The following is a 24,322-nucleotide window of genomic DNA, read 5'->3' as shown; positions in this document are numbered from 1 at the left end:
CTAGTCTCTTGATGTACGACTGTTTACAAGATTATAGCCAGGCTATTGAAGCAAAAGTTTAAGCTGTTTGTTTCGGATGCATGCAGTTCAGGCCAACCAAGTGGGGTTTGTTCAAGGTTGACAGCTTTCGGAGAACGTCCTACTTGCCTCAGAACTGGTCAATAATTTCCACGTAGAAGGCAGCACTACGAGGGATTGTCTACACGTGGATCCTGCTAAAGCTTATGATAATTTGGATTGGAGTTTCCTCATCAACGTCCTTAATGCGCTAAATCTTCCATATTGCCTGGCTAACAACTTGCTTCACTACTCCCTCTTTCATTATTGCAGTTAATGGCGAACTAGTTAGTTACTTTCAAGGGAAAAAGGCCTAAGACAGGGTGATCCCATCTCCTCTCTGTTATTTGTGATAGAAATGGATATCTTATCAAAGAAGCTTGACAAATGATTGATTGATAATCGGTTTAGAGCCCATCCTTCGTGTTTGGCACCTATGATTATACACTTGAGTTTTGCGGATGACATTCTGATTTTCTTCGATGGGACAGAACAATATCTTCAAGGAATTTTGGAGATCCTTGACAAATTTAAAAGGCAATCAAGTTTGGGGATAAATAGAGAGAAAACCAATATGTTTCTGGATGGAGGAAATTTTCAGGATACTGAAGCTATGGCAGCTAGAATGGGACTCACTCAAGATTCATTACCTGTGAGGTACTTAGGGGTCCCTTTATCCTCTAGAAAAATGAGGAGACAAGATTACCGTCACCTGCTAGACAGAATTCGGAACCGATTCTCAGCCTGGACGGTTAGACATCTATCTTTTGCGGGGAGGTTTCAACTCATACAATCTGTCATTTACTCTACTATTACCTTCTGAGCATCCATCTTACTACCTAGGAATTGCATTGAGGAGATTGAGAGAATGTGTAATGATTTCTTTTGGCAAGGAGCTCCGTCCTTGGCAAGAGGAGGTAAAGTCAGTTGGGAGCAAGTTTGTACCAGCAAAGATTCTGGAGGCATGGGTTTAAAGAGAATGCTGCCATGGAACACCATGTTAGGGTTAAAGCTAATATGGTTACTCTTCTCAGCAGGAGGGTTCTTATGGGTTTCATGGGTAAGGCGGAACTTGATGGGAAGACAAAATTTCTGGGAAATGGAGATAGGTTCCTCTGGCAATTGGATATGGAAAAGCATATGTAAGCTGAGACCTCTGGCCAGACCCTTCATAGTGTGTAATCTGGGGAATGGAATCACTTGCAATTTCTTGAGTGATAATTGGACTTGATTGGGGAATTTATTGGAGATTACAGGGGATAGATGTCCTACTGTTTCAGGACTACCGAGGACTACAGTGGTAGCAGAGGCTTTAAGAGAAGGACAATGGTGGGTTTAGAGAAGCAGGAGTAGACACCCTATCATTCAATTACTGCAACAATGCCTGCCTTCATTGTAACGCCTCCAAACCGTTCTATGACCAACCCCGGCCAGAGCAGTCCCGGACGCTACATTAAAAAATATTCACCAACGGTCCGGCTGAGGTTCTAAAACACATTCCGACCCTTAGCCAGTCCTTTGGTGAAAATTTCCCACCACTGTAGACATCACTTAGGCTTTTCAACCCTCATGACATCACATAGGCTTTTCAACCCTCATGACATCCAAGTGTTGAGCCAACCTGGACTAGGCCACTTCAGACATAACTCGCTTTCGAATATAAAACCAAATATTATTTAATATTAATATGTCACATGACAAAACTTATTATGTTTGTGGCTAGGCCTATTGCCAAAAAGATCTTACAATAATCTTTAGCAAAAGAAACATACTTCTTCTTTTTACACAAAGGCACAAATTAAAACTACTTCGGGCTCCTATCGAGAAGAACGACTCTAGTCCGTCTAGTGGTTACATGCAGGACAAAAATTTAACATAAGTAATCTAAGATTACTTAGTGAGTCTCAGGGGTCCCTGCAGAAAATTAGATTCCCAAAAACCCACCCCAAAATCACAAGGAATCAATCAATCACCACACACAATAATCAATCAGAGAAAGCATGCGGAAGTAAACTAAGTAAACAATCACACACAAGCAATCAATGCAACATGCAAAACTTGAATAAAAAGAAAGTTTTTAAACAAGTTTTACTAGGGCCCAGATATTCCGTCTCCCATTCCTCTCCCTTTTTTTTTTAATCTCTGATTACAACCACAAAGGCATGCAACCAGAATAAAAACCCCAATACACCATCGTGTATAGCGTCGATCAAGGTAGCGAGCCAAGATTGAGCTCCTCACAACTACATGCAAGACTATTTTAGTTTGCATGTTGAAACGGCTTTGCGTGTAAGGACAGACATATCTCCATTCTTAGTGCGCTTATGGCTGCCCGGACCTCCCCGTCACGAACGCCACGCACTAAGACCAATCCAACAATTCAAGTTATAGGTTTATGACCTTAAAGAATCATAAACCTCAACAAAACAACATGCAATACGCCAACATGCAATAACACAAAATTCACATGCAATTGATCAATCAAGCGGATCTCCCATCCACGCTTGAGAACCACCATGGATCAACTCGCATGGAACGGATCAATCAAGCGGATATTCACATCCACGCTTGAGATTTTTCATGGACAATCTCACATGCCACAAATAAATCAAGCGGATTTTCACATCAACGCTTGAGATCTAACAGGGGAAATCCTCACATGCAATAGATCCATCAAGCGGATGACCACATCAACGCTTGAGATCTACCATGGAACCTCACATGCAACACATCAATCAAGCGGATCTCCCCATTTACGCTCGAGATTTTACATGGAATCCCCCTAACCAAAATGCAAAACTTCAAGAAAACTAACAAGAAATCAAGAAGAATGCAACTATATGCACATGCAAATCGACTCTAGCTTGGTTCTACCAACACCAAGCTAGATCGAAAATATGTTCCCTGAAACTCACAGATTTTCGCAGATCTTCGGCTTCCCAAGCTTGATCTCTTCCTTGCTTCAAGATCTCTTCACGTAGACGAAGCACACACAACTCTCTCTTCTCACACTTAGAAGAAATTCTCTCCTTTCTTCTTCACTCTCACGCCAACAGCCTTTGGGCGTAGCTCTCTCTTTTTCTCTCCAAGTGAGAAATGAAAGACTTATTTATAGGGAGTGTGGGCGAGCACTTGAAGCACACGCAGGGGGGTTATGTGGCAACTCCACATAACTCCTTCAACACTTGGCAAAAAGACTTAAGTGAGGTGTCGTCCTCTCTTTGCTCCTCTTCGTGAGTGGGGGAATATTCCTCCCCACTTAGCCAAGCTTGAGCAAACAAATCCTCCACTTCCTTCATGAGATAAAATCGAGTGGAAGAAGAATATTCCTCTCCACTAATCGATTCCCCCAAATTAATAATCCCCCACCTACTCTCTTTTAATTAATTAAACACTTAGTGGAAAACCCACTAATGCCTAATAATATTTAAATCCCACTAACTCTTCGGGGATTAAATTATTATTTTAGCGGGTTCTTTCCCGCTTCCCGCAACCTTCTTGGTTCACGGTACCATCTGCATGGTCGTCCCCTCGTCCGTCGTCATACGCTGTCCCGCACGTACCGCGTATGTCCGTACGCTCGTTCGCTGGCCAACTGATCGACATTTTGTGCAATCCACTTTTCTTCGGATAAAACTGAGCAGTTCTTTTCTGCTTTCTCTGCTCTCCCCTTTCGAGTCTTTCCCGGGTAGATTATTTAAGAAATTTTATTCTGAGTGAGGGTCATTACATTCACCCTCAGTAGCTAATCCACATGTTGATGGGGAGGATGATTGCTATCTTTGGAAAGTGGGTCAGTCCAAACCATCTATAGTTTTTACTACTGAAATCACTTGGGATCATTTAAATCCGTCAGGAGAAAGGGTTAACTGGTTTGAAGGAGTGTGGTTCAAAGAAAGGATTCCAAAGCATGCGTTTATTACTTGGCTAGGGGCTCTAAACCGGTTGTATACCAGGGACAGGTTGTCGAGCTGGGGATTGGCTATCCCGACCCAATGCCTCTTATGCAATACACATGATGGAGCACATCAACACCTATTCTTTGATTGTGTATTTGCTGGGGAAGTTTGGCACTACTTCCACTCACGAGCACGAGTTGTTCCTCCTCTTCTGTTTCAGGATGCGTTAGTGTGGTTTAAGCGTCCCTGCAGAAGTAGGAATGTGGTGGCAATTCTCAGATTAGCTTTTCAGGCTTCACTTTACCTCATTTGGAAAGAAAGAAACTTCCGTCTTCACAACTCAGCTTCACGGTCTCCAGCAAGTCTGATCGAAGAGATAAAAACCATCATTCGAAGTCGGGTGGAACCTTTGTCACGACTGCAAACCCCAAGACAATCAAGGACTCAAGAAAACTCGATGTTAATTACTTGGTTTGATCGGTTCCAAAACTAATGTGCTCGTTTCGATTACGTTATTATTTTTCTTATTATGCAGGTGTTACTCGTTTGGAGGCACATTGTTGTAACCCCTTTTATAACCGGTACCATGTTCAAATGGTTGAAGTAATGAAGATAAATGTTTGTTATATATATATATATTAAAAAAAAATGCTTCTAGAGTATAAATACCGATCAAATCTAACAACAATGATTTCAATCAAGACCCCCACTCCGATATGCAGATAGATAGTGTTAGTCCTAAGGCTAGAGCAATAGCTTTACCCAAGGCTAGAGCAATAGCTTTACCAATCCCTCTAGAGGCACCCACACGTACATTAGACTGATATAAGAATTTTGTTTGCCCAAATTACATGATCACACGTACATTAAACATGATCCTCGTCATCTTTTCTCATTTCTTCCACTTGTACATAATACATTAACTACGATTTTGCTGATATGATAGAGACTCTTCTAAAAAGAACATATGTGTCTAGTTCATTTTTCTTGGAGATTTTTAATGCAGTCAACACTTTTGGTAACTTAAAATTATCTCGTGCACGTAAAACCACATAGACATTTAATTATAATATTCATATCATATGTGACCTAACATTCATCTACAACTACAACCAATACAACTGAGTGAGTAGAAACACCTCCGTAACAAAACGTATACGGCATACGTAAATCATTCATTCTTCCCATATAAATACCCCTTTCCATATGCTTCTTCAGTTCGTAGCCACACAGCAAAAAACCATTCTTAAAACAAATCATATTAGAGTTAAAAAAAAATGGTGAAATTAAATGGTGGCCTCATATCCATACTTATCATCATGGCTTCACTCCCATCTCCTTCCCACGGCCAAATCTCACTCCCTGGCATCAACATAACCCGTATCATAATTGAAGGTGTCGTGTATTGTTCACCTGTCGGAGATCCTAGAGCCCCAGCGATCTCGAATGCCACTGTTTACTTAACATGTGCCGGCTCAACCACTAGTCTCGGTCAAGCAGTGACCAATCTGGCCGGTGCATTTACCATCGTATTCAACATTTTAAACAATGCTTTGTTCGACCCTAGTTTATGCGGTCTCGGAGTTAATCTTCCCGCAGGAAATTGCAATCTTGTCGTACCGGATGGCGCCCTCAATGCCACATTTCGTCATCCTGACTAGTTCCCTAAATACAGCTGTTTTTAGAGCCAGCCCATTTACCAGTCGCTGATGATGCAAGGAAGACTTTCGTGCATGCTGAATAATAACGGTTCTAATTAAGTTTTACACTGAGATGTTGCGGAGAAGGAAGTGGCTAATTATGCTCCACGAAGCTTATGAGTAATTCCCTCTTTGTTGACTTCATGTGTGATTATTATATATATAATGATATAATTGATATTATATACTTGAATAATTTGTATTCAGTTTGGGTTGGCTGGTCGCATGTGGCTAACCATATTTGATACATACCTCTACAACTATTTTATTATAAATTTTGTACGACTACGTTAATGAATAATATAAACTTTTCTGTTAATAAACTTTTATTGGATTTTTTTGTTATTATATATAACAGTTTAATTTTAGATAAAGAAAATATTTAAGAAAAAAATTAATAGATTAGGGGCTAAAAAATTACCTTTATGTTAATTAGGCTTGGTAGTGTACATATGCATTTTCGATTTGAAGATCATTTAAATTTTATTTTTGGTTTAACTTTAACATTGCTTTGTTTGTAATTGTGTTGTATGTAGTAGCACATATAGACTAGAGTTTGCATTGTCAATTTTAATATTTATATTTGTGAGTTTTACGCATATATAGATTGGCTCGGTAGCTGTATTATTTGTTGGCAATGAACATCTATAATGGAGATGGCCCTAACCATGGTACATAATACAATATTTTTTTTTTCGATTGTATAGCCTCCCTTCAGTTTTAATAAGCTTTAACTATGCAGACAATATATCAAGTGACTAGTGTCTAGACGCATAGATAAACTGGGGACATGCATGTAAGTAATCAAAGTTACTATAATAGTCCTATTTTCTCAGATGGTTGTCTCATAAATCTCTGGTGAATTCAATTCAGATTGGTAGCTTGATTGGTTGAACCGCAGTGACATGGCTTCTAGGACCACTGCGGATGTATAAGTACACGACAAGAGACGGTCGGAGGGTCTTCATGGACAAGTCCCGTATTCCGCTCCTTTGGCAGTGGAGAAATGAGCGCTTGACGTCTTTGCTGACTTGCGAATCTAACTGAGGTACTCCCACCTTTCTTTGTATATACCATTTCATTGTTGCATTGTTTCTGTTGTGATTCTTAAATCCTTCTGCAAATTTTTTTTATACAGGAGACTGTATAATTTAAGTTTGGGGGAGGATTTTAGATGATGTATATGATGTTGTTTTTTGTGATTCTTATTTCATATTTTTGTATCATATCATGTTTGAGTCTGCATTCATTTATTTGCATAGAAAAACCAAAAGAAAAATTGAAAAAATTCGAAAATTTCCACAAAAACATAGTGTTCATGTAGCTTGCACTTGCAATTTAGGATTGAGTCTAGTGTTATTCATATAGGGTTGTTGCATTTAGCATAGGGATTGATGATGATTGTAACCTTGGTAGCATGCTGGATTTAATAGGATAGAATCAGGGTCCTTGTTATTAGTTCTTTGATGAATGTTGATTGAATTTGAAAATGTAAGATTGAAGCATGTTTTGAATTGACGTCATTCCCTATCTATCTGAACATAATCCTGACTTGCAATTATCTTGTTATGCATTGAAGTTGAACTCATGGATACCATAAACATACTTGGATTGTCTTTCACATTTTTACCACCCTTGTCAATCCAAGTAGCTGATTCTCATCTTTGGAACAGTTTTCCGCACCCTTAACCAATCGTCCTTTCAAGCCAATTGTATTCTTGAGCGTCAGGCCTTTTCCGAGTTGAGTTTGTTAGAAAGTGTTAGGTTCTAACCGACAAGAGTAGGATCCTGTGTAGTTCTAGTTCGCGTTATCCGGACTAGTAGGACTAGGTGAGAACTCGATTTTGGGTATTGGATATGGATCTGTACAGAAAAGTAAAGGGTAGAAAGTCTTAAGGAGGGGGATGTGTTTTCAAAGTTTACAAGTCTAGTAAAGGATTTGGGGTGAGCAAGTAAAAAGAGTTATTGGTTCTGGGCATAAAATAAAAAATTTTAGACAAAGAAAAAAAAAGTAAAAATGCTTAAAATGTCTATAGTCCTTAGAAGAAAAGGAAAGGAACCACAGTGATATTAAAGTTTTCCCAATCCGCTAGAATGAAAAGAAATGAACTCCTCCTAAGACTAAGTGTAAAGAGTTTGAGATCTTGTTGCTGACGAAGGGTAGAGATAGGACCAACTTCTGGGTTAGAATGTTATGGCTGAGTTTTCTTGTGGACCTTTGGGTAGACAGGACACTGCTCTTGTATGTATCAGTTGGTTTCAACCTTTAGCCTTCTCTTAAGCTCAACTCTTTTCATGAGAGAACCTTGTTATGTATTGACAGAACCACTTGAGAAAGAGACCACATTTTTCTCTAACCTTTCAACCTAACCAAATGAGTTCAATGACACTGCATAGCTTGATTCATGGTTCTTTGTTAATAAATGTTAAAGGGGGAGATTGATAGGATTGCATGTGTAGATCAAACGAATAAAATTTATTCACCATGCATCATAGAACTAAAAACAAGGACCTTGATTTTAACTACTCTATTCAACATGTTTTAGGTTCTGAGACCCAATCTTCACACCTCTTCTCCATACGTTGTTCTTGACCGTTTGCTTGAGGGCAAGCAAAGAATAAGTTTGGGGGAATTGATATGTCTATATTTTGTCTCTGCTAAGCTTGTATTTGCCATGCATTTAGTTAGGATAACTAGTTGTTTCGCATAAATTTCTAGTCTCTTTTGTACACTTTGCATATTTAGGTAGTTCTTGCATTATCTTCGCATACATCGTGCATTTCAGAGTATTTCAAGTGTTTAGGAGACGCTGGAGTCGTGCCGTTTGAGTCTCAATCTTCGAGTTGCCCAACACCGTTCGAGTCGCGCCGTTCGATTCGCGCCGTTCGAGTCGCACCCTTCGAGTCGTACCCTTCGAGTCGATGTCACTCCACTCGAGACACCTCGTTCGAGCGGTTCCACTCGATTGGGATTTAGCTTTTGACATCTTCATGAAAGTTGTATAGAACTGAGTCATCTTTCCAATGCCGTTTATTTCAAGCCAATAGGAGATGTGGTTCAAAGGTTATCATCGTTTTAGTGGATGCGTATACACCCAGATCGAGCCGCTGTCTGTCGACTCGACCCTCCAGCTCGAGTCGCCACCCGTCCACTCGACCCTCCAGCTCGAGCCGCTGCCCGTCGACTCGACCCTCCACAACTCGAGCCAACACCATCACCCACTCGAGCCACTACTCGTTCGCACATGTCAGGAAGACGTTCCGTCTTACACGCTTCAGGAGATTCCCAAACCGACTCTTCATCTTGTCGTTTTAAGTTTTAGGGATTTACATATTTTTACTATAAATACGTTTTGTTATGTCTTTGCGGGGACATCTTATCTTTTATCTCATTTTGTTCTGAAGGTTTTACCTAGCCTCCAAAACCGTTCTCAGACTTTGTATCCAGATATATTTTAATACATTGAGTATTTGCATTTGATTTCTTCTACAAACCTGTTCATCTCATTTTTACCTATCTAAGAATGCTTTTTTCAATGTTTTCTGGGTTTGCATCCTTGATGATGATTTTCGGATCTGAGTAGTGTGGTAGTTCTTGAGGATGGGATAGATTAGGTGGAGGATCTTAGGATGTAGGGTGTTTAAGCTTTGAATTGTATGATCCCTTCTGGACTAGAGTTAGAAATACTAGCTTCTCTCTGATCAATTGGAACTAGGCCTTAGACATTTCCACACCCAAAAGGTGTTTGATGAAATGTCTGACCAACTAGTGCAGGAGACTTACATTCCTAGCCTAAGAGATTAGTTGTCTAGGATGTTTGTTGACGTGAATGAACTTGTTTGTCATGCCATGCTTGATCATGTTTCTCTAGCGAGAGCTAGGTTTGTAATTGGTTGAGTTTGAGTAGCTTCTGTCAAGAGATTGAATTAGCTAAGTCGTGATGTTCATTGTTTAGGGGTAGTTTGCTTGTGGCATGTTAAACACTCAGTAGACTAGGATACTCCACCGACATCAATTACTCCCATCCTTAGGACTGATTTCTTCCTGATTTTTATTGCATTCCTGAGACTGTTTCGATTCTTGCCTTTTAGTTCATGCTTAGACTCGTTTATGTTTTTATTCATTTCCGCTTCTTGTCATGCATTCTCGTTTCTAGTTCTGTGACTCATTTTCGTTTTGTTTTGTCATCATTATAGGACTGTTAGACAAACACTCTCTTTGAATTGGCTTAACTTGTGACTTCTTGATTGCATCTTGAGTGATAGTAAAGATTCCTAACTGGATTGACACCTTAAGAATTACAACTGCATAAGGTTAATTGAACCTGCTAGGATAAAACACACAAAAATCCTAGTATCACTACATAAGATGAAGATGAAAGGTGAGAGTGGGTCTCCTTGCCTAATGCCCCGTTGAGGCAGGATTGTTCCTTGAGCCGCTCCGTTGATCAGGTATGAATAGGAGATTGTAGTTAGGCATTGCATTATCCATTTTATCCAAACATGATGAAAACCCATTCGATCCATGACCATTTGGATAAAATCTCATTCCACTCGATCATAGGCCTTACTCATATTCGTCTTTACCGCCATATAACACCTTTTTTTTGCTTTTGATGTATGCAGGTAGTGTAAAGCCTCATGTGTGATCAAGACGTTGTGAGCAATGGCTCTTTGTGGGATGAAGGCTGATTGGTTTTTAGAGACCAATGCATTGAGGTGCAGTTTTTATCTCTTGGTAAGCATCTTGGATATAATTTTGTAGTAAACAGGGCAGAGAGCAATTGGGCGATAGTCCTTCATGGTTTAAGGGCTTTTTATTTTTGGGATAAATCTAACATGTGTAGCATTGTGAGCGCTTGACGTCTTAAACTGATCACTATTCTCGTGACGGGTATAATAAATACCGCTATTTTTGAGGCAGGCCCATTCACCGATGAATGATCTTGTTGTTGCTTCCTTAAAGGGCCAAAGAGGACTTTCATGCATGCTATATGCCTATATAACAATAATGGTCTTACGATTATATATTTGATGTGTTATTGGGAGAAATAAGTGAGCTTACGCTACACAAAGTTCATAAGCAGCTCCCATTTTGATAGCTTTCCATGTGTGATTATCAAAATCTAGAATAATACTGCGGTATTTAGTATGGTCGCCGCCATACCTATGTGTTTGTGATATATGATACATACGTGCGTATATAAATCTTCTTTATTTTCGGTTATAAATATCAATCGGAATCCTTTTATAATAATTTCATTTAGTTAAATAAATGTTTAACAAAGAACTTTAGATATTAGACTCGTAAATAAATTAGATTGAATGTATTTTGAAAATTTTGAGCCTTTGTTCATTTACGTTTTGTAAAAATGCACTTATTCGTACTACTGAAGTAGTGAAGTTTCCATGTTTGATGTCGCAAATGTTTCTAAAAAGACAACTTAGATGATATGTGAATATTAGTGATGATAGTTACGGTGGACCGTGGTGAGGTATTGATAGCAAGCTGATGATGATGGTACATATGATAATTGGTAGTCACATATGATGATGAGGATGCTGGTTTATGATGTTAAGGCATGGTATGGTGCTAATGACGATCATGATCATGATTATGATAATTGATAACGGCTTCCCACACTTTACGGATATATTAAATATTACTTGTCCATGGCCTTGCGGTCCATACTTATCTTTGTCATCTTCTGTCCTCAAATTGTTGAATAATAATGAATATGTAAGAAAATATTCCTATATGGGAAATCACAATGGCTAACTTACCCACGTTGATTGCCAACACTATATGTGTGACATGTAATCTGTTATATATATGAAATCACATTGTATAGAAATATGAATGTAAAATTTTAGTAAAAACAAAGCAATAAAAATACTCAACTTACATTATATATTGATAGTTGAATTATCCCTTTAGTAAAAGCACTTTACCAGTAAATATGAATGTCTTAGCTAAATAAGATTGTATGTATATAATTCATTCTTTTTGGAAGTTTACTTTACCGTAATTCAATTTCCCGTCTTAAAAGAAAACAACTGATTAAATGTAGTGTTATAATATGAAGAGTTTGATATATATTTTTTTGGGTCAAGGTTAAAAGATTGATTATATTCATATTTCATACGTATGAATTTACTAAAGCGGAGCAAGTTGAAAGGCAAACTTCTTCAATTTAAGAAATGGAACTACGCATGCAGAATTGCGGACCATACCAATATCGTAACTAATTGATTTAATGACGACACAAGTTCCATAATGATAATATTTTTTACCACTTTCCTAACAATTTAAATAGCCCTCCCCAGTTGCTTCCTTGCCACATCACAAGTTTACAACCAAAACACAGGCACCCATTGTTGAAAGTAATATCGAAATTGAGAAATAAAAAATGGCGAAAGCAAATGTGTTCCTGCTCTCCATTGTTCTTATGGCTTCACTCGCCTCCCTTTCTCACGGCCTTCTCATGAACGGCCTCCAAATTCGAGCCATCGAAGTTCGAGGTGTCTTGCGTTGCACCCTTACCGGTGACCCAAACGCCCCTCCCGTTTCCGCTGCGACCGTCTTCTTAAGTTGTAACGGCAGAGACGCCAACATTGGCCAAGTACTTACCAATCCCGCCGGTGCCTTCACCATTGTGGTCAACATTTTGGAAACAAGTCTCTTTAACCCCTCGACATGCTTTGCTACCGTACGTCTTCCTGTGGCCACGTGTTACGTTTTCCCACCGGATGGTCTCTTAACTTCCACTGTTACTCTGGGCAGTGTCCTCCAAACGAATGTCGGAAATATTGCTAGGTTTGTCACTGGCCCTTTCCTCCGTCTCTGATGATCATCGGTGTTCCATCTTAAAAAATTAAGTACGTTCATGAACTTGTATGCATTTCCTATATTTTACATTAGTAAATAGGGATAATAAGTGATCATCTCTATGTCGTCCACAAAGCTTATATAGCTTACCTCTTTGTTGTTTCTTAATTTATCTTTTGTAATAATCCTTCTTAGTCGAATAAACTATATGATGACAAATGAGACGTTCCCCCTTATTTGTACATATTCCAGTACCTCTCTCCTTTGATATGTTGTTAAATCGAATGTTATAACTGCCCTTCATACTCTTTCTTTTCGGTCTGCACCTTTGCCCAACTCTACCAAAATCTTTCTACATAACAAAGCAACAGAGGGAAAAATGGGGAAAGCAAATGTTTATATATCAAGTCCATATTTCCTACGGTCTCTCACTCGGTAGCCTCCGCATAGGCCAAGGTGAGATTTACGGAGTCTTGGGGATGTAACCTTAGAGGAGACCCTAACGCCCATCCAGTATATTTACTTATGATGTGCCAGTCAAGCACCAACTTCGCTGAAGCAGTGACAAATCCGGACGGTACATTACCATGGTGTTCGACGCCACATATGGTTCGCAGTAGTAACTGTAATCTAGTAGCTATCTTCCATGGGGAAATTGTAGTCTTCCCGTCTATCATTTGCAATATTTTTGTTTTCACTTTGTATACGCATTTGTGCTTCCGTTCCGTGTTTCTTTGCGTTTCGTATTTACATTTGTGATTTGTGTATAAATTTATGTTAACTTGTATATTTGTATATGTTATAGTATAGTATCGTTTAAAAATTACAAATGAAAATGGAAATGCACATTCAAAGTTTTTTAGCGATAAAAATTATCTAATACATTATTATTCAGTTTATTCTCATAGCTAATTTTTTTCGCTTTTTTTCCTTTGCCTCGGTTTATATTTTAGAATTCAGAGTTTTTAAAATTAATTAATTGATTTTTTACCCTAAACCCTAAAATAGCATGCATAGGTACGGCACGGATGGTGATTATGGGTGGAAGTTGTGGTGGTCATGGTGATAAACGGAGCAAGTTGAAAGGTCAAATTAAAGAAACGGAATTAGGCATGCATGCTAAATTGCTAATTGTGGACCATATATAATAAAGTCGTATGTAATAATTTACTGAGGACACAACTTGCATTATAATAATATTTTCTTTACCAATTCCTATTTCCTAACAATATAAAAAGCCCTTCTCACTCGCTTCTTTGCCACACACAACCAAAAACAAAATCACTCCTTGGAAAGTAAAGAAGAAACTGAGAGAAAAAAAAAGGCGAAAGCAAATGTGTTTCTCCTCTCCCTTGTTCTTATGGCTTCACTCGCTTCCTTTTCCCACGGCCTTCTAATAAACGGCCTCCAAATTCGGACCATCGAAATTCAAGGTGTCTTGCGGTGTACTCTTACCGGTGACCTAAACGCACCTCCTGTTTCCGCTGCTACCGTCTTCTTAAGTTGTAACGGCAGAGACGCCAACCTTGGCCAAGTACTGACCGATCCCGCCGGTGCCTTCACCATTGTGGCCAACATTTTGGAAACAAGTCTCTTTAATCCCTCGTTGTGCGCTGTCACCGTACGTCTTCCTTTGGCCACGTGTTCTGTTTTCCCACCGGATGGCCTCTTAACTTCCACCGTTACTCTGGTCAGTGTCGTCCAAACGAATGTTGGAAATATCGCTAGGTTTGTCACTGGCCCTTTCCTCCGTCTCTAATGATCATCGGTGTTCCATTATAAAAAATTCAGTACGTTTATGGACTTGTACGTATGCATTTCCTATATATGGCTAATATTATACGTTAATGTATTTGTAAAGAGGGATAATAAAGGATGCCATCTCGATGTCGTCCACAAAGCTTGTATAGCTTACCTCTTTGCTGTTTCTTAATTGACCTTTTGTAATAATCCCTCTTAGTCGAATAAACTGTATGACGACTAATGAGATGAAGTTTCTCCTTAATTATAATACCAATCCTTTCTACTTTTATATGTTGTTGAACTGAATTCTCTATATATCTTTACTATTAAAAGGGAAGCACTTTTTCAAGGCAAAATTGAAATATTGATCTTTAGGACAAATATTGTCCTTGAATAAATTATAAAGCATACAATAGAAGAGGGATAGTCACATAATTTTATACATTAAAACGTGCGGATCCGTATGTGACCCGGATATTATAAATTCGGATCATGTTTTACAAATCTGATCAGGAATAAAAAGTTTTGGATCCAAACAGAATCGACCACAATTATGTACAATAAAAGTCAAACAAAATCATATATAATATAAAAATTTTATGGAAGTAAAAATAAATCAGTATCGGTGAGTGACAAATAATAACTTCCATGGCAATTATTATGGAACATTAATCACAAATCCTTAATAACATATAATTCAATATAGAAAACTATCCATATTTAAATTCAAATTTAACATGAATCATTAAGTTGAAATCTCGAATATTACATTATGTAATGATATCAAATCAAATATCTACTTAACCTCATTTGGTTGTTAATTAGAAATTTAAATACAACCACAATTTCAGTGATTTAGCAAAATCGCTTTTAAGAAGTAAATTAATGTGATACAAACTCTACATGTTTCATATATTTTCTTGATAAATTAATTTTAAAACATTTTAAATTATCACATATACGAATCTTACCTACTTACCAAAATATGTAGCTATCTTAGCTACTTACTAAAACTGGTTTAAATTCAAAATTATATATAAGTAAATATATTTAATTTGGTTATATATTTTTGAGATATTTTAGGAAACATTAATCATCGATTTTGATGTTACCTAATATACAAATTGAACAGTTTAAAATAGAATGTATTGAGCTAACCTAATCTCTATATAAGACGCGTCCAAGTATTTTGTTTCATTCATTCGCAAAAACTTCTCCGAGTATCAATATTTTGAGTTTTGAGTTTTCTAACTTTTATTTTTCAATATCTTTTAGTTTTTGAGATTTGAAACATAAAAGACAAGAGTGTAAAACTTCTAAAATATGGATGCTGTGAAACAATAAGTTGTTATAATCTTTTTAATCTTATGATTCTTTTTTGATTAATTACGGTTCTTTTTGGTTCAGTGAACCAAGTTCATTATGAATTTACTTCTTTTTTATCTGTAAAAGTCTTTTCTTAATTATGAAACTAATTTATGTTTAAATGTATTTTTATAGGGTTGAAAATTCAGGCGTAACTCAAGAAAATATATGTGAGCTCTTTTGGTTCGATTTTGAACTACTCTTATATTTTTTTATGTTTTTAGAATTCTAATATTTTCCTTCTATTATAAAGAGTTCCCAATTACATCATGGTTGTCGAAAATACTAACCATTTAACAATTAAATGTTTTGTTTACCTTTATGAAATTATATCTTAATACTATTGTAACTGTGAAAATTGTAATATCTTTCATTTAAGATATAATATTTTAAATTAATATTTTTCATTTATATATATTATTATGGATACATGAAGGCACCAATATACATTCGTGGAGGTACCAATATATAAAATAATTTTAATATTACTTAGCCACACATGATTTAATAATATTTACATGTATATATATGTTTGCATGCGGTAAAAAGAACAAATGTTGTTACCATAGGACATGCGGTAAAAAGAACAAATGTTGTTACTACCTATGGTGTGAAAGAGAAAACATGAAGAAATTATTGATTTCACTAATTGATTGTGTTTAGATTTTATATATAGAGGAAAACATCATGTAACTATATATTAGATTTGTTTATCCATCCACTTATATAATGTAGGTATATATGTTTGTATAAAAAATCAAAATGTTACTAATGTATTTTCTAAAAAATTAGAATTGTAAGTTCACATTTTTGTTTCTTTCATTTAATTTGTGTGCTATTTAAATTGAGATGGTCAAACAAAACAAAACATATGGCTAGAATTGCCTATCAAACTTGGATCCGTTATATAAGTGGATGGATAAACAAATTTGGTTATTTTGGTTAATCTTTATAACCGATCACTTCGGTTCACATTTGATTCGGATCCACCGTCGTGTCGATCCAAATGTTATGGTGAAATCAATTTGGATCCAAAACCATAATTATGGGATAGACTAAAACATGACATGTATGGGACGTGACAAAGTTTTTCTGTCCAGAAATAAACATATTATTTTCTCTCATTTTTTTTTGTTGTAGTTGTTTCTACTAATAACAAAACATATCTAATACTACTTTTTGACTAAAACAAATATAATATTAATTTTACTGGTATGAGTTTAGATTATAAATGTTAATAATATTTGTTAAAAATATGTTTACCAACATAATTTCACACATACATAATATATTGTAGATATGATAAATAATCTTAATTTTTGAAATCAATCCTGCACGTATGTGCGGGTCCGAATCTAGTATCTTATATAATAAGAGAAGATGTTTCTCAACTTCTGCTTAGAACATGACACTTGGCTTATTATATAACTGACACATGTCCTCTCTTAGTCTTAAAGGCCATTGTTTTTAAGTTTTCATATTAGGCTTGATAATATAAGACCAATTACAAGCCCAACAAATATATTGACAGCCCTTACACCCATCAGGAGTATACGAACCAAACGATGTCGAATTCACCTGTACTCACCTTCTCATAACCATAGTTCCCAGCAGCTACCACATCCGATGTACCTTCACAGATCTCATAATCATTGGGTTTCTTTGGTTTAATTCTCCTACTCCACCACCAAATTCTAAATCATTTCTGGTTTAATGTAAGTGTCAAGATTCCGAAAACCTATTTGAAGTTTCGAACAGTATGTAACATTAATCCTGTCCAAAATCATTTTCAAATTGTTTGGAAACAAATTTAAATTTTTTTAAAAAGGGGTTTAGATCTGCACTACCAATTAGAATCATATGAATCATTATTATGATTATATTATTTGTATTACTTATTACAATCATTAAAGACAGTATGTAACATTAATCCTGTCCAAAATCGTTTTCAAATTGTTTGGAATCAAATTTAAATTTTTTTTAAAATGGGTTTAGATCTGCACTACCAATTAGAATCATATGAACCATTATTATGATTACGTTATTTGTATTACTCATTACAATCTTTAAGGTAATTAAAGAATTCCATTGAAGTATATCTTTCATTTTCATCTTTACGTTTACCACCCAATTATAATGTAATGAAAATAATACCAAACACCTATGATTTCATGGTCATTAACATTTCATTCCAATCCCTGATTACTCTCCCTTAACCATTGCATTAAGTTTTCTTTTTAAATAACAACCTTTGACGACACTTACCTTCTCTCTCTCACAGCATGGGTAAAACTAAAACAATACCACCCTATTCTACCCTTTATTCAACCTCCAACGAAACACACAACACTGGTATCAATAGGATTGTTGTTCGGGTCATTCATATTTGGGAAGTTCGAGACTTTCGAAGAAACAATATCTTACTTATTGTTCCTGATATAAATGTCTCCTTCCTGATGAAAATGTATATTATCTCTATTCTTGTTCCTCTTGACCCCTGATTTACCTCCATTTTAACATATTCATTTCGCATTTGTTTCAAGATTGTGGTATACAAGCTTCAGTCGTTCCTAATCGTGTGCCTAAGTTTCAAGATCAATTGGTTAAAGGCCAGTTGTACATCATCAATGATTTGATGTTGTTGCATCCTCCAACCGTTATCGTCGCCCTAACCACAAGTGGAGAATTGTTTTCACGGAGAAAACGTCTTTGGAGACTGTTAAAAAAACGATAATGCTCTATTGGTTTTGATTATTTTAGGTTCTCTACTTTTTCAGACTTGCTTAATATGGTAGACAAGGGTGAGGAGCTTCTAGGTAACAACCTATTTTGCACTGTTGGTATTTCTGGTATCTTAGTTTCCATTTTGTTCTTCAGTATATGATTTATATCTACATTTACCCACTCACCAGATGTTGTTGGCAAAATGTCCTCATCTCGAACATCTGAAAACAAAGATCAAAACCACCATTCGAAGACAATTTTCAATTTAATATTGACTTGCATTTTAGAAAGGTTAGCTAACATTTCTATCAAAATATCAGTTTCAATGTTTAGTCATAAATTTATATTCCAATCTCTTATTTCTCTTCATCTAAAATTTTATATTGTCCCATAAATTTTAAACGGCCAAATTCCGCTACTATAATGGCTGACTGGCTGGTTTCTTAATATGTATATTTCATGTGATTGTATTCTTACTCAAATTATTGTTATGATTCGAGGAAAGTTCTAATGTCTCTGAAGCATTTTTCCTTTAGATCACGTAAATGATTTGCTCATTGCATAGTTTATTTTTAAATCCCATTATTGCCTTTAAAATCCCAATAAATTAGCTTACATTTATATCAAAAAATCAAATTCAATGTATAGTCATAAATTTATATTCCAATCTCTTATTTCTCTTTATATAAAATTCTAAATTATCCTAATTTTAAACGGCCAAATTCTGCTACTATAATGGTTGACTGGCTGGTTCCTTAATATGTATATTTTATGTGATTTTATTCTATTTCGTACTCAAATTATTGTTATGATTCGAAAAAAGTTCTAATGTTTTTGAAGCATTTTTCCTTTAGATCACGTAAATGATTTGCTCATTGTAGAATTTATTTTTAAATCCCATTATCGCCTTTAAAATCCTAATAAATTAGCTTACATTTATATCAAAAAAATCAAATTCAATGTATAGTCATAAATTTATATTCGAATCTCTTATTTCTCTTTATATAAAATTCTAAATTATCCTAATTTTAAACGGCCAAATTCTGCTACTACAATGATTGATTGGCTGGTTCCTTTTTTTTTGTGCAAATCGGAATTCAATTAAAATAAACCGGTTAAACCGGACCAGGTACATAGGTAGCTAAAACGTTTTTTGCCAGGGCATCTGCATCCCGATTACAATTTCTAGAGACAAAAGAAAATCTGATAAAGCGAAAGAAAGAAGATAGATCAAGGATATCAAAGATGATCCCATGGAGTTCCTTGGGTGGATTCTCCGAGTTTATGGCTTCAATTAATTGCTTGCAATCTGAAGCGACTGAGATTTGGGAAACACCCAAAGAGAGAGCGTCTTGGAGAGCGTGGAGCACGGATATAGCCTCGGCGATGAGTGGTGATCGGATGAAATTGCTGATAGTAGATCCCTTGCAGTGTTGTCCGATATGGTCATTCTGGAAGATCCATCCGCAGCCAGCTTGTTTAGTCTCCTTGTTCCAAGCTGCATCGACTTGGCATACGACAACATTATTAGCCATCGGTTGCAGGGCTTCCTTGATCATTCGGGGTGTTGGGGTTTCTGGTAGTTCTTGAGCTGCACACCACTCTCTTCCCATCTTAAGAGCAAAGGTCAAGGTTTCACCCGGAGAATAGGACACGTCCCTGAAGATTTTATGATTCCTGGAAATCCAGATCGACCATACTATCCACGGATACAAAGGTCCTACGTTTATTCCACAAGGGGGTAAGCAGATCCAAGCTTTCGCTGACTCGATTAGAGCTCTCATGGATTGTAAGGAGCTAGCCGCAATGGGTTGGTGGAACGACGTCAGGTTCCAAATCTGTTGAGCATATCGTCATCTGATGAAAAGATGTTCACTAGTTTCCATCTCCCCACAGAAAGGGCATCGGGTCTCCGTCATAATGTTTCGTTTTCGCAAGTTTTCACCAGTAGGTAAAGCCCCTTTCATAGCTTTCCAGAGTAGTAACTTGTTCTTCGGAGAGGATTGGATGTTCCACACTTCGCCTAACCAGTTGAAATTACTGATTGCAAGTGGGCATTGCAAAGTTGCTAAACTTTCCTTTTTGATACTTTCATAGTACCCTGATTTGGTCGAGTAAACGCCATTTTTGGTTGGTAGCCATACGAAGGTATCCTCAGCCCCTTTTGTGCTTACTTTAATCTCCAAAATGGTCTGTTCCAGCTCCGATAAGACCTGTCTGATTTTTTCTCTGTCCCAGTGTTTTGTAGTTGGTGAGATCAGGGTCGCCACTGTATCAAACTGGGTCTCCTTTGTTGGTGGTCCCATAGGAGCTAGGGCAGTTTCCAGTGATAGCCACGGTTCACTCCAAAGAGATGTCTGATGTCCATTACCAATAACTTTCGAGAGTTGTTTCTCCAGGAGGTCTTTTCCTATGCATATCCCACGCCACCCATGAGACGTATTGGTTGGTGGTACACTGCGAAGGAAAGGGGTAGAGTGACAGTATCTGCCCAGGAGGATACGCGCCATTAGACAGTTTGGTGAGGTGAGAATTCTCCAGCTCAATTTTGCTAATAGAGCATCATTAAAGCTTTCGATATCTCGGAAACCTAACCCGCCTTCTCCCTTTGTTTTGGTTAGATTTGTCCACGATATCCAGCACATCTTCTGTTTTTCCGGGGAGGAGTCTCACTAGAATCTTGTGAGCACCGATTGGATACGTTTGCATAACGAACCAGGTAATTTAAAGCAAGACATAGTGTAGGTTGGCATTGCTGTCAAAACTGATTTGAGTATAACCATCTTCCCTGCTGATGACAGGAATTTCGATGACCAACTGCAGGCTTTTTGTCTTATTCTATCCACAATGCTAGTAAACAGATCCTTCTTCTTTTTGCCAAAGAGTTCAGGGAGGCCCAAATACTTTCCTTGTCCACCTTCTTTCCGGATCTTTAGTTGGTCTTTGACTTGAATTCTGATGGTATTGCTTGTTTTGGCAGAGAAGGTGATAACAGACTTCTGTGTGTTAATCATCTGTCCGGAGGCTTCCTCATATTTTCTGAGGATTTCAAGTAGCTTGTCACAGTCTGCCTTATCAGCCTTGCAGAAGAACATGGTATCATCTGCGAACAAGAGGTGGTTTAGCCTCGGGCTCTTTTTACCTAGTTTGATTCCTGTCAAACCCTCCTCAAATTGGGCTTTTTTACACAACCCTGACAAAACCTCGCTACAAGATATGTCTATATTTTGTCTCTGCTAAGCTTGTATTTGCCATGCATTTAGTTAGGATAACTAGTTGTTTTGCATAAATTTCTAGTCTCTTTTGTACACTTTGCATATTTAGATAGTTCTTGCATTATCTTCGCATACATCGTGCATTTCGGAGTATTTCAGGTGTTTAGGAGATGCCGGAGTCGCGCCGTTCGAGTCTCATCCTTCGAGTTGCCCAACACTGTTCGAGTCGTGCCGTTAGAGTCGCGCCGTTCGAGTCGCACCCTTCAAGTCGCGCCGTTGGAGTCGCACCCTTCGAGTCGACGTCACTCCACTCGAGACACCTCGTTCGAGCCGTTCCACTCGAGTGGGATTTAGCTTTCGACGTATTCATCAAAGTTGTAGAGAATTGAGTCATATTTCCAATTTCGTTTATTTCAAGCCAATCGGAGGTGTGGTTCAAAAGTTATCAATGTGTTAGTGGATGTGTATACACCCAGATCGAGCCGCTGTCTGTCGACTCGACCCTCCAGCTCGAGTCGTCACCCTTCGACTCGACCCTCCACCACTCGAGCCAACACCATCACCCACTCGAGCCACTACTCGTTCGCACATGTCAGGAAGACGTTCCGTCTTACACGCTTCAGGAGATTCCCAAACCGACTCTTCATCTTGTCGTTTTAAGTTTTAGGGATTTACATGTTTTTACTATAAATACGTTTTGTTAAGTCTTTGCAGGGACATCTTATCTTTTATCTCATTTTGTTCTGAAGGTTTTACCTAGCCTCCAAAACCGTTCTCAGACTTTGTATCCAGATATCTTTTAATACATTGAGTATTTGCATTTGATTTCTTCTACAAACTTGTTCATCTCATTTTTACCTATCTAAGAATGCTTGTTTCAATGTTTTCTGGGTTTGCATCCTTGATAATGATTTTCGGATCTGAGTAGTATGGTAGTTCTTGAGGATGGGATAGATTAGGTGGAAGATCTTAGGATGTAGGGTGTTTAAGTTTTGAATTGTATGATCCCTTCTGGACTAGAGTTAGAAATACTAGCTTCTCTCTGATCAATTGGAACTAGACCTTAGACATTTCCACACTCAAAAGGTGTTCGATGAAATGTCTGACCAACTAGTGCAGAAGACTTACATTCCTAGCCTAAGAGATTAGTTGTCTAGGATGTTTGTTGACGTGAATGAACTTGTTTGTCATGCCATGCTTGATCATGTTTCTCTAGCGAGAGCTAGGTTTGGAAGTGGTTGAGTTTGAGTAGCTTCTGTTAAGAGATTGAATTAGCTAAATCGTGATGTTCATTGTTTAGGGATAATTTGTTTGTGGCATGTTAAACACTCAGTAGACTAGGATACTCCACCGACATCAATTACTCCCATCCTTAGGACTTCTTTCTTCCTGATTTTTATTGCATTTCTGAGACTGTTTCGATTCTTGCCTTTTAGTTCATGCTTAGACTCATTTATGTTTTTATTCATTTCTGCTTCTTGTCATGCATTCTCGTTTCTAGTTCTGTGACTCATTTTCGTTTTGTTTTGTCATCATTCTAGGACTGTTTGACAAACACTCTCTTTGAATTGGCTTAACTTGTGACTTCTTGATTTCATCTTGAGTGATAGTAAAGATTCCCAACTGGATTGACACCTTAAGTATTGCAACTGCATAAGGTTAATTGAACCTGCTAGGATAAGACACACAAAAATCCTAGTATTAATTTGGCGCCGTTGCCATTTGGGATTCGTTTTGCTACATTTAAGATTTTAAGTTTTGCAAGATTAAGTTCTATTACACTTATCATTCTGAGTACTGACTTGTTTTGGTTGTCTGCTTGTTTGTTTTGCATCTCAGGAACCTGTTGATTGCAACATTGCATGCACACCAGGTCAAGAGGACATTAGAACCTCCTTCCTGCTATCGACGATATCAATCGGTTACAAAGACCACGACAAGCTCGTCAACTCACTGACCATCCTGCACCCATCACTATGGAACACCCGAATGGACCACCTCCGGGACCACGAAACATTGGTGTTGGGATGCACCGAACACTCATACTCAGCGTGCTGGAATCGTCCCTCCCGCCGTGCAGAACAACAACTTCGAAATCAAAGGCAGTATGATCTCCATGATCCAGGAAAACAAGGTTCATGGGCTGCCTATGGAGGATCCGCTAGACCATTTGGACGAGTTCGACCGTCTGTGCAGTCTCACCAAGCTGCGCCTCTTCCCATTCTCCCTTGGAGACAAAGCTCATCAATGGGAGAAAAGCCTTCCCAAGGGATCAATCACCACCTGGGATGGTTGCAAGAAGGCATTCTTGGCCAAGTTTTTCTCCAACTCCAGAACAGCACGTTTAAGGAATGAGATTTCTAGCTTCACTCAGAAGAGCTCATAATCATTCTGTGAAGTATGGGAACGTTTCAAGGGTTACCACAGCCAGTGTCCACACCATGGTTACAGCAACGAGTCACTGCTGAGCACTCTCTACCGCGGTGTACTACCAAAGATACGTATGCTGTTTGACACTGCTTCTAGCTGTAATTTCCTGAACAAAGACGTTGAGGAAGGATGGCAACTGGTGGAGAATCTCGCGCAGTCTGACGGCAACTACAATGAGGACTATGACCGCACAGTTCGCGGTGACGCTGGGTCTGAGGAGAAGTACAAGAAAGACCTCAAGAATGTCAATGATAAGCTTGACCGTATCTTGCTAAGTCAGCAAAGGAGCATCCACTTTGTCTCTGAGGATGACCCTTTCCAAGTTCAGGATGGGAAGGGTGAGATGTCTGAAGCAATCAA

The 24,322-nt window shown here is 37.7% G+C and overlaps 4 protein-coding genes, 1 non-coding gene and 1 pseudogene across 5 annotated transcripts; 4 read left to right on the top strand and 2 right to left on the bottom strand.

Annotated features, from left to right (window-relative positions):
• The first annotated feature begins 670 nt into the window (after nucleotides 1-670).
• LOC147928083 (uncharacterized) lies at nucleotides 671-4,449 on the top strand. The gene is made up of 3 exons (XM_087486008.1): nucleotides 671-714; nucleotides 901-1,199; nucleotides 3,800-4,449. Exons 1-3 carry the CDS (start codon nucleotides 671-673, stop codon nucleotides 4,447-4,449), a joined length of 993 nt encoding a protein of 330 aa, XP_087342134.1.
• Nucleotides 4,450-5,126: 677 nt separating this feature from the next.
• LOC147928082 (uncharacterized) lies at nucleotides 5,127-5,992 on the top strand (annotated as a pseudogene).
• A 6,074-nt stretch (nucleotides 5,993-12,066) lies between these two features.
• LOC109128760 (uncharacterized) lies at nucleotides 12,067-12,504 on the top strand. Its single transcript, XM_019235700.2, has one exon. The coding sequence runs from the start codon at nucleotides 12,067-12,069 to the stop codon at nucleotides 12,502-12,504; it is 438 nt and encodes a 145-aa protein (XP_019091245.1).
• A 1,341-nt stretch (nucleotides 12,505-13,845) lies between these two features.
• Nucleotides 13,846-14,244, top strand: LOC147928081 (uncharacterized). Its single transcript, XM_087486007.1, has one exon. The coding sequence runs from the start codon at nucleotides 13,846-13,848 to the stop codon at nucleotides 14,242-14,244; it is 399 nt and encodes a 132-aa protein (XP_087342133.1).
• A 5,188-nt stretch (nucleotides 14,245-19,432) lies between these two features.
• Nucleotides 19,433-20,101, bottom strand: LOC147928080 (uncharacterized). The gene has a single exon (XM_087486006.1). It carries the CDS (start codon nucleotides 20,099-20,101, stop codon nucleotides 19,433-19,435), a length of 669 nt encoding a protein of 222 aa, XP_087342132.1.
• Nucleotides 20,102-23,873: 3,772 nt separating this feature from the next.
• LOC147928079 (small nucleolar RNA R71) lies at nucleotides 23,874-23,980 on the bottom strand. Its single transcript, XR_015581125.1, has one exon. It is a non-coding gene; the product is annotated as a small nucleolar RNA R71 (small nucleolar RNA).
• Nucleotides 23,981-24,322: the final 342 nt, after the last annotated feature.

This window comes from Camelina sativa, chromosome 14 (assembly GCF_030686135.1).
Source record: "Camelina sativa cultivar CO46 ecotype springtype chromosome 14, ASM3068613v1".
Classification (NCBI taxonomy): domain Eukaryota; kingdom Viridiplantae; phylum Streptophyta; class Magnoliopsida; order Brassicales; family Brassicaceae; genus Camelina; species Camelina sativa.
This window is presented reverse-complemented; position numbering and strand designations above follow the sequence as displayed.